We start from the raw sequence: 19221 nt of genomic DNA on the forward strand, positions 1-19221 counted from the left end.
CCACTATAACCCACAGGATGGGTATGGGGCTCCAACCACCCACAGAATAAGTATGGGGTACAATAACACCCACTGGATATGTATGGCATCCATTGCCCCCACAGGATGACTATAGGGTACAGTATCGCCCACAGGATTAGTATATAGGGTTCACTGCCGCCCACAGAGTCGGTATGGAGTCCACCGCCACCCACAGGGTCGGTATGGGGTCCACTACCGCCCACTGGGTCGCTATGAAGTCAACTACCGTCCACAGGGTCGGTAGGGGTCCACTACCGCCCACAGGGTCGGCAGGGGGTCCACTGCCACCCACTGGGTCGGTAGGGGGTCCACTGCCGCCCACAGGATCGATAGGGGGTCCACTGCCGCCCACAGGGTCGATATGGGGGGGGTCCACTACCGCCCACAGGATCGATAGGGGGTCCACTGCCGCCCACAGGGTCGGTAGGGGGTCCACTGCCGCCCACACGTTCGGTAGGGGTCCACTGCCGCCCACAGGGTCGGTAGGGGGTCCACTGCCGCCCACAGGATCGATAGGGGGTCCACTGCCGCCCACAGGGTCGATAGGGGGTCCCTTACCGCCCACAGGGTCTCTATGAAGTCAACTACCGCCCATAGTGTTTGTATAGTGTCCACTATCGCCCATAGTGTTATTATGGGGTCCACTACCCCTCATAGGGTCGGTATGGGGGTCCATTACTACCCACAGGGTGTGTCTGGGGTCTATTTTGGCAATACTGCTTTTCCAATCTCATTTGTTGTTCAATGTAAAATATTTGTTGCTCGACTTGCAACAATTTATATATATATATATATATAGTATAGTGCCTTTGCAATAATGTACCAATGTGTGTATTTTCATAACTCGTTTTAAATTGTTGAAAAATAAATAACTACATTGTGAATGCAAGTCAATGTTTACATGCTAAATCAGAGTTGCCAGATTCCGCTTAAAATAGCAAATTGTGCTTATTTTCAAAGCTTGAGAATTTAGCTTTAAAGTAGTTAAAAAACTACGAATTTCGCAATTTGCTATGTACTTTAGTGTACTATTTTAAAATAAGGTTGGTTTTTAAGCTGCAAGTCATATGAATCTCAAAAAAAGTATATTATTAACAATCTTATCTCCATAGTTCACTAGTTTCTGTAAATCAGATCTGGTAACTGTAGGCCAAGTACTGGTAGACTCAAGACACAATGTGTGTTGAAGCTATTCTCTTTGAAGAAGTCATCTCGACAGGATCTTCCAGCTCCAGCTATAAAACTTCACCAAACATGGATCTACCTAGTACATCAAATGGTAAGAAATTACTAAACTGTAGTAAACTGAATCTGACACTGTCATATATATATATATATATATATGTATGTGTGTATGTATGTATGTATGTATGTATGTATGTATGTATGTATGTATGTATGTATGTATGTATATATATATATATATATATATATGTTGTACCTAGTAGCCAGAACGTCGTACTCGGCTTACTATGCAAGGCCCGATTTGCATAATAAGCCAAGTTTTCCTGACAGTATATTTTCTCTAATTTGTTTTCTGATGAAATGATTAAGCTACCCATTTCATTATGTATGAGGTCAATTTTTTTTATTGGAGTTAAAATTAACGTAGATATATGGCCGAACCTAACCAACCCTACCTAACCTAACCTAACCTATCTTTATAGGTTAGGTTAGGTTAGGTAGCCGAAAAAGTTAGGTTAGGTTAGCTTAGGTAGGTTAGGTAGTCGAAAAACAATTAATTCATAAAAACTTGGCTTATTAGGCAAATCGGGCCTTGCATAGTAGGCTGAGAAGTGCGTTCGGGCTACTAGGTACGACATATATATATATATATATATATATATATATATATATATATATATATATATATATATATATATATATATATATATATATATATATATATATATATGAGGGGTACCACCTCTGGTGCAAGTGTAGGGACCCATAGCCTCGGAGAAGAAAATAAAGAGTACTCAGAGAAGACCTTGTGGATCCTCACTGAACACTTTCATATTTTCTTCTCCTACCACCCTTATTCTTTTGGTATGTGTGTATATTTATCTAACTTTATTTGAAAACGTCATTACACAAAAAAAGTTACAATATTGATTATATATATATATATATATATATATATATATATATATATATATATATATATATATATATATATATATATATGTCGTACCTAGTAGCCAGAACGCACTTCTCAGCCTACTATGCAAGGCCCGATTTGCCTAATGAGCCAAGTTTTCCTGAATTAATATATTTTCTCTAATTTTTTTCTTATGAAATGATAAAGCTACCCACTTCATTATGTATGAGGTCATTTTTTTTTTATTGGAGTTAAAATTAACGTAGATATATGACAGAACCTAACCAACCCTACCTAACCTAACCTAGCCTATCTTTATAGGTTAGGTTAGGTTAGGTAGCCGAAAAAGTTAGGTTAGGTTAGGTTAGGTAGGTTAGGTCGTCGAAAAACAATTAGTTCATGAAAACTTGGCGTATTAGGCAAATCGGGCCTTGCATAGTAGGCTGAGAAGTGCGTTCTGGCTATTAGGTACGACATATATATATATATATATATATATATATATATATATATATATATATATATATATATATAATTTTTTTTTCTTCCAATAATATAGTATTCGCTTGAAATTAACAGCCTGGTCAATCAGGCTGTTGGATTCAACTCCTCTCAGTTTTGTTATACGAATTACAGCATGGTTAATCACATCCAAAATTAAAGTTATTTCCAGATGCAGTCCTAAAATTTTTAACATTGCTCTCACTAGTGTTAATGTAGATTATTTCATAATTTAAATAATATATTTAATTACTGTAGTACATTTTAACAACAATTTAACTTATAATTTTTGCAGCATAGGTCATTTGAATATAAGTATTTTATTAGAAACTATTTCCTTCAGGTCTTCAGGGAAAATTCTTGAGGAGATGCACAAACTGCAAACAATGTGTGCATGTCCGAAGCAATGTTTGCAAGTTCTGCCAGTGTGACTTCCGAAACAGTAGAGAATTAATGAAGAAAGAAGAGGAAGCCCGTTTTCTACTTAAAGGCAAGAAGGCTTTAGAACGAAATACAGCAAGCCGGGTTCTACGAAGGATTGAAAATCAGGTATTGAAGTTTGTCTACATCTGTTGTATTCATTTGTATTCTTCTTATGCTGAACTTGCTTGATAAGGTATAGAATCAACATGAATAATGCTGTACAGTACTTACATACTATTTGTTTATTTATTTATATACAAGATAGCACACTGGGATTATGAGAGTACATAGAATTGATGTTTTTACATTCTTGTAAAGCCACTAGCACACATAGTGTTTTGGGCAGGTCCTTAATCTAACAGATAATTTTAAATAGGCAATTTAAAGCTTAAATGGAAAAAATTGGCTGGTACATTGTAAGAAAGTATCACAAAGATTACTATGTACATTAAAGTAAAATTTGAGGGTTATCAACATATAAATTGTAGCATAATTTGAGGAATATTTCAAGGTATAATATAGTAAGATATGCATTCAATATAACAATCATGATATAAGGTGATAGCAATGATTACAATGGAAAAGTTGTATGGTTTAGGCACATATATTCTGGCATTGGATTTCATAAGATACAGTGCGAGTTTAATACACTAGTTAGGAAACTATCAAGAAAAAATTTAGGTACTTTTTGGTTTTATTTTTTAAAATGGCAGAAGTTGGACAGTTTTTAAATTTGTTAGCAAGTTAGTTCCATAGACAAGGTCCCTTTATTTGCATAGAGTATTTACACAGAATAACTTTGACTCTGGGGATATCAAAGATATTTATTTCTGGTCTTAACGTAATGGGTCCAAGGGCCCATAAGGTCTCGACAGCATTAAGGGCCCTTTAGCAAACCAGTGTGCTGGTGCCCCTATGACACCCATGACGTCTTTGTATCATTTCAAGTTTGTACATGTACTTCTTAAGATATGGGCACCATACAACTGCTGCATATTCTAGCTTTTGTCTAAAAAAATCATGAACAATTTATTTATTATTTATCCATGAATGCCAGAACTAAACCCTGTGGTACTCCACTCGTGACATTTCTCCAGTCCAATACATTGCCTCTGATTACTGCCCTCATTTTTCTATCAGTTTGAAATTTTTTAATCCATGTTAGAAGCTTACCTGTCACCCCTCCAATATGTTCCAGTTTCCAGAACAAACTCTTATGTGGAATTCTATTGAATGCCTCTTTTAGGTCCAGATAGATGCAGTCAACCCAACCATATCTTTCCTGTAAAATTTCTGCGGCTCGATCATAGTAACTGATTAAATTTGTTACACAGGATCTTCCATTTCAAAATTTTTTATTTTTTATTTTTATTTTTTATTCCAGCACGCACAAGGAAGCTTGATGCAGATAAACTTACATTAGGATCAGAAGGTGATAGCGATAATGCCCTGGAAAAAAATCCTGACGAGCTACAAGTGCAGCAGGTGCATAAAGTCCAAAAAGTACCGCAGGTGCAAGAAATTCAACAATTACAAAAAGTTCCGCAGGTGGAACATTTACAAAAAGTTCCGCCGGTGCAACAAGGGCTACCATTAGCAATCCTTCAGAAACAGCAAGAAGTACAAGTAGTAAAATTTGAACCACAGGTAACTACACCAGGAAAACAGTGTAGTAACAACGGAATGGGAATTTTAAAATACCTGAGGAAACAGGTAAAAAAGGACAAACAATAGAAATGGTTCCTTACACATTATTTGGTAGTTTATAGGTATTTTACTTATAATACTTTATATTATGTCTACAGTTTATAATTTAGTTTACAGTTAATTTACTTTTCAACTTCCATATCTTACATGAAGGATTTTTACTGTTTTTCATTTTTAAAACCTTATTAGTATCATTTATAGTTTAGTGTCAATTCACTTATAATACAATATATGGAATAATTTACTAAATTCATTTAACTATAATAAATTTAAATAAACATTTTTACCCCAGGATGAGTTTCAGTCACCCTACCCAAAAAATTAATGTTTCTTTATTACTAATCTTGTGAGAGGTAGCTTATTGTGCAGCCCATACTCATTCTGTGAGTGTTAGTTTATTGTGCACCCCATAGTCATCATGTCACCCAAGCCTGCTGCAGCTGCACCTGAGGGGTGGTGTAGGGAACCATTAGTGTACTATTATGATTTGAGAGAGAGAATGCTCTGTGGACAGAGCATCAATATGGCTTAAGGCATTGAGCTTTGCCTCAAGATGAAGCTTGGGCTGATCTCTGATTTGCTTCTTGGGAGTCTTCATTTACGTGCACCCCATACTCAACCACTTTGTAGTAATTAATTGTGCAACCCATACTCATCCTGTTACCAGTAGTTTGTGCAACCCATACTTATCCTGTGATCCCTATCCCTCTACTTCAAGTCCCTCAAGGGGCGCACGAATTCAGTTTGGCATACTGCATCCTGCCTTCCCATCCCTAGCTACTGACCCATCACAATATTTTATTTTATTTTATTTATATATATACAAGTAGGTACATTGGGGTTGTGAGAATACATTGAATAGTACAGTATTTACAATCTTGTAAAGCCACTAGTATGCGCAGCGTTTCAGGCAGGTCCTTAATCTAACAGATAATTTTAAGTAGGTAATTTCTATCAGAATTGATAAATGATAATAAATACATTGTTTACATACATACATTACAAATACATACATATAAGCTCAAAAGCTTCATTGAAGGTTGTAACAGAACCCATGAGCACCACACCAGAAAAAAATACAGTTTTGATATTCCAAGAATACGACTTAATCAAACTAGAAATGCTCTACAAATCAAGGGACCCAGAATGTGGAATGATCTTCCCAACCATGTTAAAGACTGTACCTCTCTCAACCAGTTTAAGATAAAAACTAAACACTACCTAATAAATTCACTAACCTACCTTACCCCTCTATTGTCAACCCATGTCTGTTATTTTTTTTTTTTTTTTAATCAACACTGTTTGTCAACCTATTGTATTTGTGCTGCTTTTTCAGTCATGTTCCCTCTTTTTTTTATCTTTATTTGTATTTGTTCTCAACACATTTTATTCTTTATGCTCAATTAGTATTAAGTTCTAGATATTAATGTTTTTCCTGCCCGAAACGCGTTGCGTAATAGTGGCTTTAGGCATTGTATGTACTAGCTCTATCTATATATCGATCCATTAATGTAACATTACTTGTATGTATGTACCTTACCTGAATAAACATATTTATTTATTTATTTATTTATTTATACAAGTTTAACTCTGGGGATATCAAAGAGATATTTATTTCTGGTGTGGTGATAATGGGTCCTATTACATCTGTCCAGGAAGAGTTTCAGAGCAGGATTTGCATTTAAGAACAGGGTTTTGTAAATGTAGTTGACACAAGAGAATTTATGGAGTGAGATTATGTTTAGCATGTTTAGGGAGTTAAACAAGGGGGCTGTGTGTTGTCTGAAAGCAGAATTTGATATTATTCTGATAGCAGATTTTTGCTGGGTGATGATGGACTTGAGGTGGTTTGCAGTGGTTTGCAGTGGTTGAACCCCATGCACAGATACCATAGTTGAGATAGGGATAGATTAGTGTATAATATAGAGAGATGAGAGCAGGGTTAGGTACATAATATCTGATTTTGGAGAGTATACCAACTGTTTTAGAGACTTTCTTAGTTATGTATTGTATGTGGGTACTGAAGTTGAGTCTCTTGTCTAAGAATAGACCAAGAAACTTTCCATCATTGTTATTGCTAATGTTTACATTGTCATCTGAAGCTGAATTGCATTTGTAGATTTGCTTCCAAATAAGATGTAGTAGGTCTTTTCTATGTTAAGTGTTAGTTTGTTGGTTGACATCCATAAGTGGACTTTTTTTAGTTCATTATTAACAACATTACAGTATTTAGTGTATGTGGGTTGGGGTTGGAGTAGATGAGTGTAGTATCATCAGCAAACAATATAGGTTTCAGAATGTTAAGAACATATACATCCTGCCTTCCCATCCCTAGCTACTGACCCATCACAATATACATCCTGCCTTCCCATCCCTAGCTACTGACCCATCACAATATACATGTAGTAGAGTGTTTTCTGTAGGCAATTTTCTAATTATACAATCATATGTTGCCCTCAGCTCTCCTATTTCATACATACTTTTTTTCTTTTGCAAGGGAGTAATTACTACATCTACATTACAATCCTCCCATGGTGGTGTAAATTTTCTCTTGGGCACAGCAATACACTCTGAAATAACATCATACTTAATAACATTAGAACATAAGGTATTCATATATGCTCTTTTCTTCATCATACATTGTTCAGTACTTCCCACCTTTTGAACTGAGAGGACCAATTCATTAGCTCCCCCACCTCTCATTAATCTAATGGCAGAAGCTACATTTATCTCTGCAATTCTATCCCCAATACTCTGCAGATTCAACTCCATCCTGATTTTCTCAATCATAGCATTTCTTGGGCATCCTAAGATAATTCTCATGGCTTCATTTTGTACCTGTGGGAGGTTGGTGCTGGGGTTACTGTGGGAGGTGTACTGTGTGAGGTTGGTGTTGGGGTTACCTGTAGGAGGTGTACTGTGGGAGGTTGGTGCTGGGGTTACCTGTGGGAGGTGTACTGTGGGAGGTTGGTGTTGTGTACTGTGGGAGGTTGGTGCTGGGGTTACCTGTGGGATGTGTACTGTGGGAGGTTGGTGTTGTGTACTGTGGGAGGTTGGTGCTGGGGTTACCTGTGGGAGGTGTACTGTGGGAGGTTGGTGTTGTGTACTGTGGGAGGTTGGTGTTGGGGTTACCTGTGGGAGGTGTACTGTGGGAGGTTGGTGCTGGGGTTACCTGTGGGATGTGTACTGTGGGAGGTTGGTGTTGTGTACTGTGGGAGGTTGGTGTTGGGGTTACTGTGGGAGGTTGGTGCTGGGGTTACTGTGGGAGGTGTACTGTGTGAGGTTGGTGTTGGGGTTACCTGTAGGAGGTGTACTGTGGGAGGTTGGTGTTGGGGTTACCTGTGGGAGGTGTACTGTGGGAGGTTGGTGCTGGGGTTACCTGTGGGATGTGTACTGTGGGAGGTTGGTGTTGTGTACTGTGGGAGGTTGGTGTTGGGGTTACTGTGGGAGGTTGGTGCTGGGGTTACCTGTGGGAGGTGTACTGTGGGAGGTTGGTGTTGGGGTTACCTGTGGGAGGTTGGTGTTGTGTACTGTGGGAGGTTGGTGTTGTGTACTGTGGGAGGTTGGTGCTGGGGTTACCTGTGGGATGTGTACTGTGGGAGGTTGGTGTTGTGTACTGTGGGAGGTTGGTGCTGGGGTTACCTGTGGGAGGTGTACTGTGGGAGGTTGGTGTTGTGTACTGTAGGAGGTTGGTGTTAGGGTATTCACCTAGTATATCTTGTTTCTGGGTGTACTAACCTAGTATATGTTGCGTGTGTGTGTGTATACTCACCTAGAATATCTTGTGTGTAAGTTCTCAACTAGTACTCACCTAGTATACCTTGTATGTGTGTATTCACCTAGTATATCTTGTTTCTGGGTGTACTAACCTAGTATATGTTGCGTGTGTGTGTGTATACTCACCTAGTCTCACCTAGAATATCTTGTGTGTAAGTTCTCAACTAGTACTCACCTAGTATACCTTGTATGTGTGTATTCACCTAGTATATCTTGTTTCTGGGTGTACTAACCTAGTATATGTTGCGTGTGTGTGTGTATACTCACCTAGTCTCACCTAGAATATCTTGTGTGTAAGTTCTCAACTAGTACTCACCTAGTATACCTTGTATGTGTGTATTCACCTAGTATATCTTGTTTCTGGGTGTACTAACCTAGTATATGTTGCGTGTGTGTGTGTATACTCACCTAGTCTCACCTAGAATATCTTGTGTGTAAGTTCTCAACTAGTACTCACCTAGTATACCTTGTATGTGTGTATTCACCTAGTATATCTTGTTTCTGGGTGTACTAACTTAGTATATGTTGCGTGTGTGTGTGTATACTCACCTAGTCTCACCTAGAATATCTTGTGTGTAAGTTCTCAACTAGTACTCACCTAGTATACCTTGTATGTGTGTATTCACCTAGTATATCTTGTTTCTGGGTGTACTAACTTAGTATATGTTGCGTGTGTGTGTATACTCACCTAGTCTCACCTAGAATATCTTGTGTGTAAGTACTCAACTAGTACTCACCTAGTATACCTTGTCAGACCTTGCCTATACCCTATACAGACCTAGTGTGTGTGTACGATCATATGTGGCATTCTTCCAAGAAAAGGAGTTAGAAATGAAACGGTATAATCAGATCCTTTTATACAACACATTGAGAAAGAATAAAGGTTAAGTGTGGTATCAGTAAGATTTACACACTAGTCCACACTTGCGTGGTGTACAATGTAAGTGGAGGCAGAGTTGGAGGGAGGGAAATGTAGTTGGTGGACCTGTGGTCAGGGTGGCTCCAGAGGTAGGGTGTCAAATTTCAGTGTTTATGGCAGGGTAAGGGAATGGTCGTCGTTGGTCTTGTGATTCAATATTTTCTTGTTGTCGCTAAGTTACACTTTTTCAGGTCTATATAGTACAATGGCCAGTCCTCATGTACCTAGTAATTATGTACCTTAAATTATGTACGTAAATTATGTAATTATGTTCATGTACCTAGTAGCTAGTAGTTATAGTGTCAGTTGGGGGTTAATGGGCCAGGCCGAGTGTGCCTGTGCCCCACAAATATCACCCTTATTGCTGACTAGTTGGTATAACGGCTTTTCCCAAACCTCTCTCTCGCCAGAATTATACTGACATGTGAATATCTTTGGCAGTTGATGAATCCTAAATATAAATAATAAATAAATAAATGTTTATTTAGGTAAGGTACATCCATACAAGAAATTTTTACAAAGATTGGTGGACTTATAGATAGATTCATACATTGCATAACTGCATGGCATAACTGGCAATCCCCTCATAGTGTTCAAGTGAGAACTGGATAAGCACCTCCAAAGGATACCCAAGTATGCCAAGTATGCTGCCCTGAGGAACACCAATGTTGATGGGTAGGGTGGGAGAAATTGAATTATTCACAGAAACATACTGGAGCCTGTCAGTGAGGTACGTAGGATTTGAGGTATTGCAGGGAATACAAGACACTGATCACTGGTCTCCCATTTGGTCCTCATTGCTTTATCTTACTATTATTGAATGTCAATAACCGTATTATGCAATTTCAATTTCTTCTATTGCTTTCTTTATTATGCACCCCATACCCATCCCGTGGGCCGTGGTGTAAAGGATTACAGAGGCACATAATCGGTTCAGGACCGGAACCCTCTAGTTCGTTTAGCTAAGCAAATAACAATGTTTGACGCTAGTTACAAAATTATTAATGTTGTATACACATGTACACACACACTCATACATACATACATACATACATATATATATATATATATATATATATATATATATATATATATATATATATATATATATATATATATATATATATATATATATATATATATATATAATTATACCAGTATAATCTAATAATATATACTGGTCTAATAAAATAATTATACCAGTTAATACTCTCACTCGTTGTGTTAGGATATGTTAGCTTGATAAAACTGACTGTTCATTGTTGAGAAATGTGTTAACAAACAATATATCTGACTTATCAAGACTGTAGCTTGCTTAGCAAGGAACTTTTTTTAAATTTGGGTTCAGTTTAACTACCGCTCAAGGGATGAGTAATTGGGGCATAATAAAGGAACTAAGCTGATAAAATGAAAGATGGGGGATCAGCCATTACACGTGTTAATGACTCTTGTATAGTTGTGTAGTTAAGGACATCAGGGTAAAGGGGTAATGGGCATTGTGGTTGATTGTTCTACCTGGGAATCCTCCACTGTTTTATATCTTATGTATGTATGTATGTATGTACTAACTAGAGAGAGAGAGAGAGAGAGAGAGAGAGAGAGAGAGAGAGAGAGAGAGAGAGAGAGAGAGAAAGAGATGAAGATCGAGACAGAGAAATAGATATAGACAGAGTCAGGGAGAGAATGTTAGACACAGAGACGTATAGATAAGGATATGCAAAGTCAGTGAGAGAATGACAGAGATAGAGCGAGGAAAGAGACAGAGAGATAGGCTGACACAGAGAATGTCAGAAACGAGGAGAGGCAGAGACAGAGGGACAGGGACAGACGGACAGGGCCAGAGGAGGGACGGGGGAACAGAGGGGGAGCAGTGGGACAGGGAGGGAGACATGGACAGAGACAGAGACAGAGGGACAGGGTCAGAGAGGGGGACCGGGGGACAGAGGGAGGAGAGGGGGCAGGAGACCAAGAGAGAGGGGACAGAGGAGAGACAGGGACAAGGGGACAGAGATGGATAGGGGGACTGGAGGAAAGGGAGGGGGACAGATGATGGACAGCGGACAGAAAGAGTGGGCAGGGGGACAGAGAGGTACAGGGGACAGAGAGATGGACAGGGGGACATAGAGGAACAGGGGGACAGAGAGTGACAGGGGGACAGAGAGAGGAACAGGAGGACAGAGAAGAACAGGGGGACAGAGAGAGACAGGGGGGACAGAGACAGGGACAATGGGATAGAGAGGGACAGGGGGACAGAGAGATGGAAAGGGGGGACAGGGGGACAGAGAGGGGGAAAGGGATCTGGGACAGAGGACAGAAAATGTGGGCAAGGGGACAAAGTGAGGGACAGGGGACAAAGATGGACAGGGGGACAAAGATGGACAAGGGGGACAGGAGGAAAGGGGGGAGATGTATGAGGGGAAATGTTTGCGGAAGATGGAGAAGGGGTATTTAGAACGGTAAGTTAGAGAGGGGGCAACTAAGGCCCATCATTGAAAAACAAATGAGCATCATTGCAATAGCAGGAGCCACGCACATCTTTAGCCTGCGTTGTTGAGACATTGTCAATTAAGCGGTGTCCAATAGCAGTATCTTCGGTATTTAAGCGTTACCTTAAAAAATACTGGAAATATTGAAAGCTATTAATCCAGATATTAATCCCCTTGTGCAACGCACACAAGAGGCAACAGCTTCTAGCTCTACAAGCCGCAATATAAAATAGAGAATAGGCGATTGTTTTCACTCACAGTGTAATAAACCCACGGACCCACCCACCCGCTGAAGCCGTAAATGCCAAGACATTACTTCCGTTTAAAATTAAGCCGGAATAATCCTCAGGTATGTGGAGGATGTGGGAGGCCTTTGATCAACCACCGACTTCCTGCCCCGTCGACGGGGCCATCAGCCCTCAGCCAAAATAATGTGAAACATGTATGTGGGTGTATTAAATATTTTAATTTATTATTTCCAAGATTTAGCTGTTAGCTCTTGGACCCCGCCTTTCTAAGCGTCGGTTGTCTAATGTACCGACTCTCGGCCTCTTTTCCTCCATCATATCTAAACAACATATATTTTTATCTAACACACTCACACATCCCCAAGATGCAGCCTTTAGCAGCTTCCTGACTTTCAGGTTCCTATTTACTGCAAGGTGAATAGAGGCATTAGTGTGTGTATGTTTGTGTCTGTGTGTGTGTGTGTATACGTGTGTGTGTGTGTGTGTGTGTGTATACTCACCTAGTTGTGGTTGCGGGGGGTTGAGCTCTGGCTCTTTGGTCCCACCTCTCAACTGGCAATCAACTGATGTACAGATTCCTGAGCCTACTGGGCTCTATCATATCTGCATTTGAAACTGTGTATGGAGTCAGCCTCCACCACATCACTGCCTAATGCATTCCATCTATTAACTACTCTGACACTGAAAAAGTTCTTTCTAACATCCTAGTGGTTCATTTGGGTACTAAGTTTCCACCTGTGTCCCCTTGTTCGCCTACCACCCGTGTTAAACAGTTTATCTTTATGTACCCTATCAATTGCATTTCTCGCAGCCTGTCCTCGTAACTCATGCCTCTTAGTCCTGGGACTAGCCTATTTGCATACCACTAAACTTTTTCAAGCTTCGTCTTGTGCTTTTTTTTTTTTTTTTTTTTTTTTGAGATATATACAAGAGTTGTTATATTCTTGTACAGCCTAGTACTAAGTATATGGTGTTTGGCTAGATAAGAGTAAAACTGCTTGTAGATTAGTTTTTCAAAAAATGTTGACAAGTTAGGCAGGATTGATATAGGTCTGTAATTGTTAACATCTGTGAGATCACCACATTTGTGTACAGGGGTAACTCGCTTTTTTTAGGATAACTGGAAAGGTTTGGAGTTCAAGTGACCTGTTGAAGAGCATGAGAATTCTTTGGAGACAATTCCTAACCTATACTTCTTCTCAAGGTCATGTTTTTTATTAATGGGTTTAAGTATTCCCTTTGTAAGCAAGGGATTGTTAAGCCTTTTGGTTATGCTTACAAAAAAGTCACAGGACAGACATTATCAGCAGCAGTTATAAAATTGTCAATAGCAGTTTCATTGTGCAGCCTAAAACTTAACTCCCTTGACTCTAGAGGTATATATATTAGGTTTAGGTTAGGTTTTTTTAATTAAACCAGCCAGGATGAGTGAAGCCATGAAGGGCGTTTTTATTAATTAAAACACCCAAATGTTGGGTGCTTCAGGTGTTGTTCCTCTTGGATGATCTTGTACCTCTCTGTCTCACACCTGTAAGAATGAGTGATATGGTTAAGGGGGAAACAAAGTGCAGGCAAGGCAATGGAGGCCAGTAGTAATCTTAGGGCTAGGATAATTAGAAATTAGAGAAATTAAGTAAGAGAAATTAGCAAGAGAAATCAGGTAAAATTTATTATACTTAACTTTTGTATCATGAGTTTAGTAGTAAATCTTCATCTTCATCATCATCATCTTCACTGTCACAAAGCTCCAGGTAGGGCTCGGAAACATCAACATCCTCTTCCTGGTATCCAAATAAACGCTTTGCATCACTCAGCTTGTCAGAACACATCTTTTGCCCTTGCTTCAAAAGAGCCAAGATTCCACTCTTATTTTTGGTTGATAGGTGCTTCTCTTCAATAGTGTACTTGTTAGGATCCTGTAATATATAGACTATTTAATGGGGTTTAAGACATTTACAAATTTCCCTGAAAATACTAAAGAAATTAGAATAAATAAATAAAGTTTTCGGTAAAAGTTCAAATATATGTAAAACACACCAGTACAGTATATGAAAACCATGGAATTGTCTACCTGTCAAAGTTGTAAATAGCAAGACAAGTATAAAATTCTGCTGGATAAATGTTTATGAAGAACTGAATTGCAACACACATTTAGGCTGTTAGCTTACCTTGCTTAGATATGAAGGAAAAATTCCACATAACAACTCTTCAGTATGTTCGGTTAAAATCTCTCTCTTATTCTTGTAATATGCGAGATAATGCAGCATTTCTTGAACAGTGTGTTGTTGCTCTTCTCTGGATCTCTTCTGAAGCTCCACATCTTCTACTGCCTTCTTTTTTTGAGCAAGGGACACTAATAAAAGAGGAAATTTATATTTACTGCAAGTAAACTACAACTCAATTTAATGTACTGTAATTACAGTTTAGGTACTTGCATTATACATACTATACATAGTTTATTGTGCAGTATCAACCTGATAAAAACCTACGGATTATGATACTGCACCTATTTTACAAACAGTAGTGATGATATTTTACTTCAAAAATAAGTAAAGCTTATCCATTATGCATGCTAAATGTTAGTTATCTTGATAAGGCCGAATTGTAACCCCTGATAAAATGAGATGTAGTTACATACCATTTTGGCTATGATGAGGCAATAAATTGTGCCATGGCAGGATACCTTCTATTGCATCCTTTTCACTGAGAATTTCAGAGTTTTCACTATTGTAGATTTTTATGAAGCCTTGAAGCTTTTTCCTATCACACTCATTTCTGTGCCGGAGGGAAGAGCGCATTTTACTGGATGCTGCAAATAAAGTTTTTTGGCTGAAAGTTTTAAAGTTGTTAAAAAAATTTCCTCATCATTTACCTACATAGAAATTATAGACAAGAGCTAAATAGAAATTGCTTCAGAGTTAACAAAGAAATAGTAAGCCTACCTGCATCAGTGGCAATCAGATTTTTGCGATGCCTGATAGAGTCTGCAACTGCCTCGATAGAATATTTTATGTTCTTCGAGGTTGTTCCAGTGTTTAACTCTAACTCCTTACAAATCATTTGTAGGTCAGATCGCCATTCTTGAATCAATGACTTTTGAACATCAAGTTTGTCGATCTCATTTGAAACTGTTATTTCCGTCTCTCTGGCCTATTTGAAAATATAATAAATTTAATGAACAAATCACATTAACCATGATGAGTGGTTCGAACCTATGGGCTTGGCATTCCCAGATGCTTGCTGTAGTTGAATGCGCCACAACATGGTCAAAAGAATTGCAACCTAGGGTACTAATGAACCCACAATTCAATTTTTGTTAATTATGCACCCCCATACCCATTCCATGGGCGGTTGTGCATGCAGTTTCCCATGTACTTGGTCTGTGTCCTCCAGTAGTTTTACCTCTGATGGCCCTTTCAATACACATAGAATTCATATTATTGTGATATATCAATACATGGAGAAAGACATTGAAATGGGGGCATCAAAGGCAGAACTACTGAATGACAGAGACCGAGTTCATGGGGGAATTGTGTGAAACCTGGTTTGGCTTCAGTGGAAGCCTTGGGATCCTTGTGGGTGCAGTAGTACTCCAAGTTGCAATTCATCTGACCATGTCGTGGCGTAGTGAACTAGAGCATGCATCTGAGAGCACTCAGTGCATGGGGTTCAAACCCTCATCACAGTTCCCGTGATATATCACGATACTGTGATTTCTCTGTGAACACATTTGATATATCTCGGAATCATACATTTAGGTTAATTAAATACTATATACTTTATACAAATTAACCTTATTGATATATTGAAAAAGTTCAAGCAGTTAATTCAAGGAAATGGTCGCTAATTTATAATGGAAAATATATGTAGTACATGATCTGAACACATAACTAACCTATAAATGCATTATAATACCTTTCACATATAAATGCATTATAATAAGTTTCAAAATAAATACAAATAAATAAAATAAATATATATTATTTTTAGTACCTTTCTGAGTCGAGTAACTAATGCACGAGCCAGTCCATCAATTTTTCGATGGTTCCAAAAGACTGCACCCTCTGTGAGTTCTTCTGTTCTTTCTGAGAAAAATATTTATAGCAATGAACATCTTGAAGAGCATAGATTAATAACAGTTTCATAACATACCTTTACTCACCAAGACCAACTCAAGTTTGACCAATATGTTTTCATTCTTTTATTGATTATTTGAGGGAGTTGATACTTATTGAATACTGAATACAAATCGCATTATACTGATTACAGGGCAGGTAAAATAATAAAAAACTTGATCAGATGAACCATATAAACAAATACCAGCTTTCAGCATGTTTTTAGTTGTAGAGTTGTATCGTGAGAGGTATGCAAACACTTGCTCTGCCTCTTCCCCTAAAGTCATGCCACTTCCTTCTTGCCACCGCCCTCCATATAATACCTTTAACATAAAAGTATACAGTAAAAAAAAATTCAAATTATTGTACAAAAATTAAAAGCCTCCTACTATATTAAATGATACGTATATCATTAATCTTAAACAATCAGAAATCTTAAATTTTTTTACACAAACTGTACTTATTATATTTAATGTAATGTATACATTACATTAAATTTAATTAGTATACATAAATGTAATGTTATATTTTTATTTACCTGACAATACCAAGCATGTCCTTTTGCATGTAGGACTCCTAAAAATGGCTTTGCTTGTGGCTAATATTAAACAATGGGTAATGGGGTATCAAAAAATGTTTTATATGAAGAATTCTGATGCACTGCTAAATTTTACATAAAACAAAAATTTACATGGTGTTAGATAAATAAAATGATGATATGGATGCAATTGAAAGGCAAACTATAAAGACATACTCAGTTAAAAAATATGTCATATGACAATGTATATTTATATGTGCATACTTTATTTATAAGAACATTAATTTGAAGACAATATAATTCATTATAATATAGTGTGTGTAGAGAACAAAAGAATACTATACATTAAGTATCTGTAAAGCACATTTTATTACCTCCCAACTTTGTTGTAACGATACAGCTTCTTGTTGCCATCAATATGTACTGCTAAAGGGGTTTTATCACAAGCAGGACACTCATTGTCAGCTTCTCCTCTAATTTTTCTCAGCTCATATTGCTGGAATCGCCATTCGAAGAACACTCTCTTCGAAGTTATATAATTAATGGGTCCAATCTAGGAATAGAATTTTTTAGATGGTGACATTTAAAATGCATATTATGACATAAGATAAATAAACAAAAAAAACATTCCATTTTGTGTTTGAACAAAATTAAAAACTAATTATTAATAAATGAATATACATTACTACAAAATTTTGATAATTTTTGTATTGAAATATAAAACTGAAAATATTAAGAATAACGGTATCAAAACATACACGCCCACGAGAAGCACCAAAGGATTCCAGTGCAGTGACTAATGCCCGAAATGATGTTCCAGGACAATTTCTTTTTATATGGTGCCATGATTCAAGCAGACTGGTGCTGTAGAATGTGCTGCTCTTTCCTAATGATGAATAGAAACCAGACTTGTGCATGGTCTTGCCTAGTTGTTGATGCTCATATCCACAGTGGCATGTATAGATTGGAGTATAGAGGTCATACCTTCCTGTAGTTTAAAATACAGTGCATTGAGTGGTGTGGCGACTTGCTAAAATAGTGATGTAAAAATTAACATTTATAGCAACAAAAATTTCAAAATGTATTGTGATTCAGGAATATCCGGTAATGGAAATAAAAGGGTAAATTTTAAAGTTTATTTACCCATTATAGTGATGAAGATGCAGAGATTGCTGGAGCTTGAAATTTTAAACTTGCAATCTGTGCAGTTGGGGCAAGAATTTGGTGGTTGGGCTGGTACAACAGGTTCTGGTAACAAAGAAAAGGAAGACAGTTTGACAAAATGAGTTTTATGGAAAAGAATTTCAGACTGAATATTTCATTGTTTCTTGATTGTACAAAATATTGACATTATTCTCCAGATAATGACTGAGAAATTCACAGAAAAGAAACAATCAGACGATTAAATCAATCTATAAAACCAAGTGTCAGGTTTAAACTTTAAGACTTCTCCAAATGTTGTAATGACTGAAATGAAACATTTATTCATTTTATTTTGTTATACCAAGATAATCGTAGCTCTAGACTGGGATTGGGAAGTAGAAGTAATCTCGGAACAAAGTACGGATTTTATACAGGTATCGTATACTTACTCCAGTGAAAGATATTTCCTTCAGGGCACACAGTTTGTGTCGGGTCTAATGGCTCATAAAAGCCATTTTTCCAATATAATCTGTGGTGGAAAGGCATGAGAAAATGTTGCATTTGGTCACAAATGTGACACAAAAATGCAAAACAGTCTTCACATTTGATGCTTGCCTCACAATTTGTACATTGTACACAAACTTTACCTGATGAAAAAAGGGGTAATTATTTATACTAATTTTAAATACTGTATACCTAACATTTTAAACAATCTGAAGTCTAAATGTATTAATAGAGTGTCATTAATATGCATATGATGCTTATTATACAGTATAACCTTAATGAACACAGCAATATTTAATTTACCTTTATCTGGAACACCCAACTCAGACAATGTCCAATCGAACAGCATTGCCCTGCTTTCTCCCCAATTAATCTCTGCATTTTTTCTTCTTTTTTGCCAGTCAGAAACACTTGGCTGAGAATCTTTAATTTGTTCAAGTTCTGCAGCAAGTACTTTGAAATATGGGATTACAAATTAGTAAGAAAAATTTGTAAGTGAAAGGAATGATTAGTATAATATGTTAAACAAAATTTCATAGGCATTAAGCACAATTTTGGTACATAATATTTATGACGTGTGTCCATTAAATAAACCCTCATTTAAATACCAACAAATGATGTTGGGACATACCAACATCAAATGATTCCAAAGTTTCTTCACCAGCTGCCAAATAACTTTGAGTGTACGTTCTGCCACTAGTAGAATAGCCCGCATTTTGAATGTGTGGTGGTGAAAGT

At 37.5% G+C, this 19221-nt stretch overlaps 2 protein-coding genes across 2 annotated transcripts; one reads left to right on the forward strand and one right to left on the reverse strand.

The window, feature by feature from the left end:
- Window positions 1-1182: 1182 nt before the first annotated feature.
- LOC138355088 (uncharacterized) lies at window positions 1183-5044 on the forward strand. Its single transcript, XM_069309788.1, has 3 exons — window positions 1183-1300; window positions 2967-3172; window positions 4431-5044. Exons 1-3 carry the CDS (start codon window positions 1198-1200, stop codon window positions 4467-4469), a joined length of 348 nt encoding a protein of 115 aa, XP_069165889.1. The 5' UTR covers window positions 1183-1197; the 3' UTR covers window positions 4470-5044.
- Window positions 5045-13607: 8563 nt separating this feature from the next.
- On the reverse strand, window positions 13608-18968 carry LOC138355115 (uncharacterized). Its single transcript, XM_069309804.1, has 11 exons — window positions 18429-18968; window positions 17980-18084; window positions 17595-17824; window positions 17211-17389; window positions 16504-16621; window positions 16177-16268; window positions 15126-15333; window positions 14822-14992; window positions 14352-14536; window positions 13864-14099; window positions 13608-13711 (listed from the first exon to the last, which is right to left on the reverse strand). The coding sequence occupies exons 5-10, from the start codon at window positions 16583-16585 to the stop codon at window positions 13872-13874; spliced, it is 966 nt and encodes a 321-aa protein (XP_069165905.1). The 5' UTR covers window positions 16586-16621; window positions 17211-17389; window positions 17595-17824; window positions 17980-18084; window positions 18429-18968; the 3' UTR covers window positions 13608-13711; window positions 13864-13871.
- Window positions 18969-19221: the final 253 nt, after the last annotated feature.

The sequence above is a fragment of the Procambarus clarkii genome, chromosome 66 (assembly GCF_040958095.1).
Source record: "Procambarus clarkii isolate CNS0578487 chromosome 66, FALCON_Pclarkii_2.0, whole genome shotgun sequence".
Taxonomy (NCBI): Eukaryota; Metazoa; Arthropoda; class Malacostraca; order Decapoda; family Cambaridae; genus Procambarus; species Procambarus clarkii.